Genomic DNA, 751 nt, shown 5'->3' with positions numbered 1-751 from the left:
GATAGGTGTACCACTGGTGGGAGCTGGAGCATCTCTGCAAGGACCAGGTGGCCCTGGGGTCCCCAAGGATGTGGGTACCACCAGGGGGAGCTGGGGCATCTCGGTGGGGACAGGGTGGCCCTGGGGACAAGGTGGTCCTGGGTGTCCCCCAAGGATGTGGGTACCACCGGGGGGAGCTGGAGCATCTCGGTGGGGCTGGGATGGCTCTGGGGACAAGGTGGCCCTGGGGTCCCCAAGGATATGGGTACCATTGGTGGGAGCTGGAGCATCTCTGCAGGGACTGGGTGGCCCTGGGGGGCAAGGGACCTGGGGTCACTCACCCTGTTTGGGCTTGAGGAAGCCGTTGCTGACATCGTCGCAGGTGACAGGGACACACTCACCACCCTCCTCCTTGTAGATGTCAAACTCCCCGGCCAGCGTGTGGATCACCACCGGCAGGTCCCGCTCCCGCACCTGGCCGGGGACACAGGATCAGGGCCAGCACTGTCACCCCTCCCCACAGCCCCCCACCACCAGCTGGGGACAGCGGGGTCCCCACCCTGGGTCCCCAGCACCCCACTGGGACCAGGTGTCACTGTCCCCGTCACGGCGCTCACCAGGATGAAGTCGGTCTGGTAGGTTGAGAGCATCAGCACCGAGACGTGGTGCTCGGCCAGCGGCGCGATGACCGACCTGGCAATCTTGGTGACGCCGGTGGCCTGGCAGCCGGAGGGTTCCCGGCCGTTGGAGACGACGCTGAGCACCAGCCACG

At 66.7% G+C, this 751-nt stretch overlaps 1 protein-coding gene across 1 annotated transcript in view; it reads right to left on the bottom strand.

Moving 5' to 3' along the window:
- The window catches only part of CASTOR1 (cytosolic arginine sensor for mTORC1 subunit 1), a gene marked incomplete at both ends in the record, with an annotated part of 2584 nt that extends 1838 nt beyond the window's left edge, over positions 1 to 746 (bottom strand). The window contains 2 exons of the mRNA XM_010169197.2: positions 321 to 453; positions 597 to 746. Of these exons, the coding sequence (XP_010167499.2) occupies positions 321 to 453; positions 597 to 746 (283 nt within the window). The remainder of the gene's footprint in view (positions 1 to 320; positions 454 to 596) is intronic.
- Positions 747 to 751: the final 5 nt, after the last annotated feature.

The sequence above is a fragment of the Antrostomus carolinensis genome, unplaced genomic scaffold (genome assembly GCF_000700745.2).
Source record: "Antrostomus carolinensis isolate BGI_N321 unplaced genomic scaffold, ASM70074v2 scaffold46355, whole genome shotgun sequence".
Classification (NCBI taxonomy): domain Eukaryota; kingdom Metazoa; phylum Chordata; class Aves; order Caprimulgiformes; family Caprimulgidae; genus Antrostomus; species Antrostomus carolinensis.
This window is presented reverse-complemented; position numbering and strand designations above follow the sequence as displayed.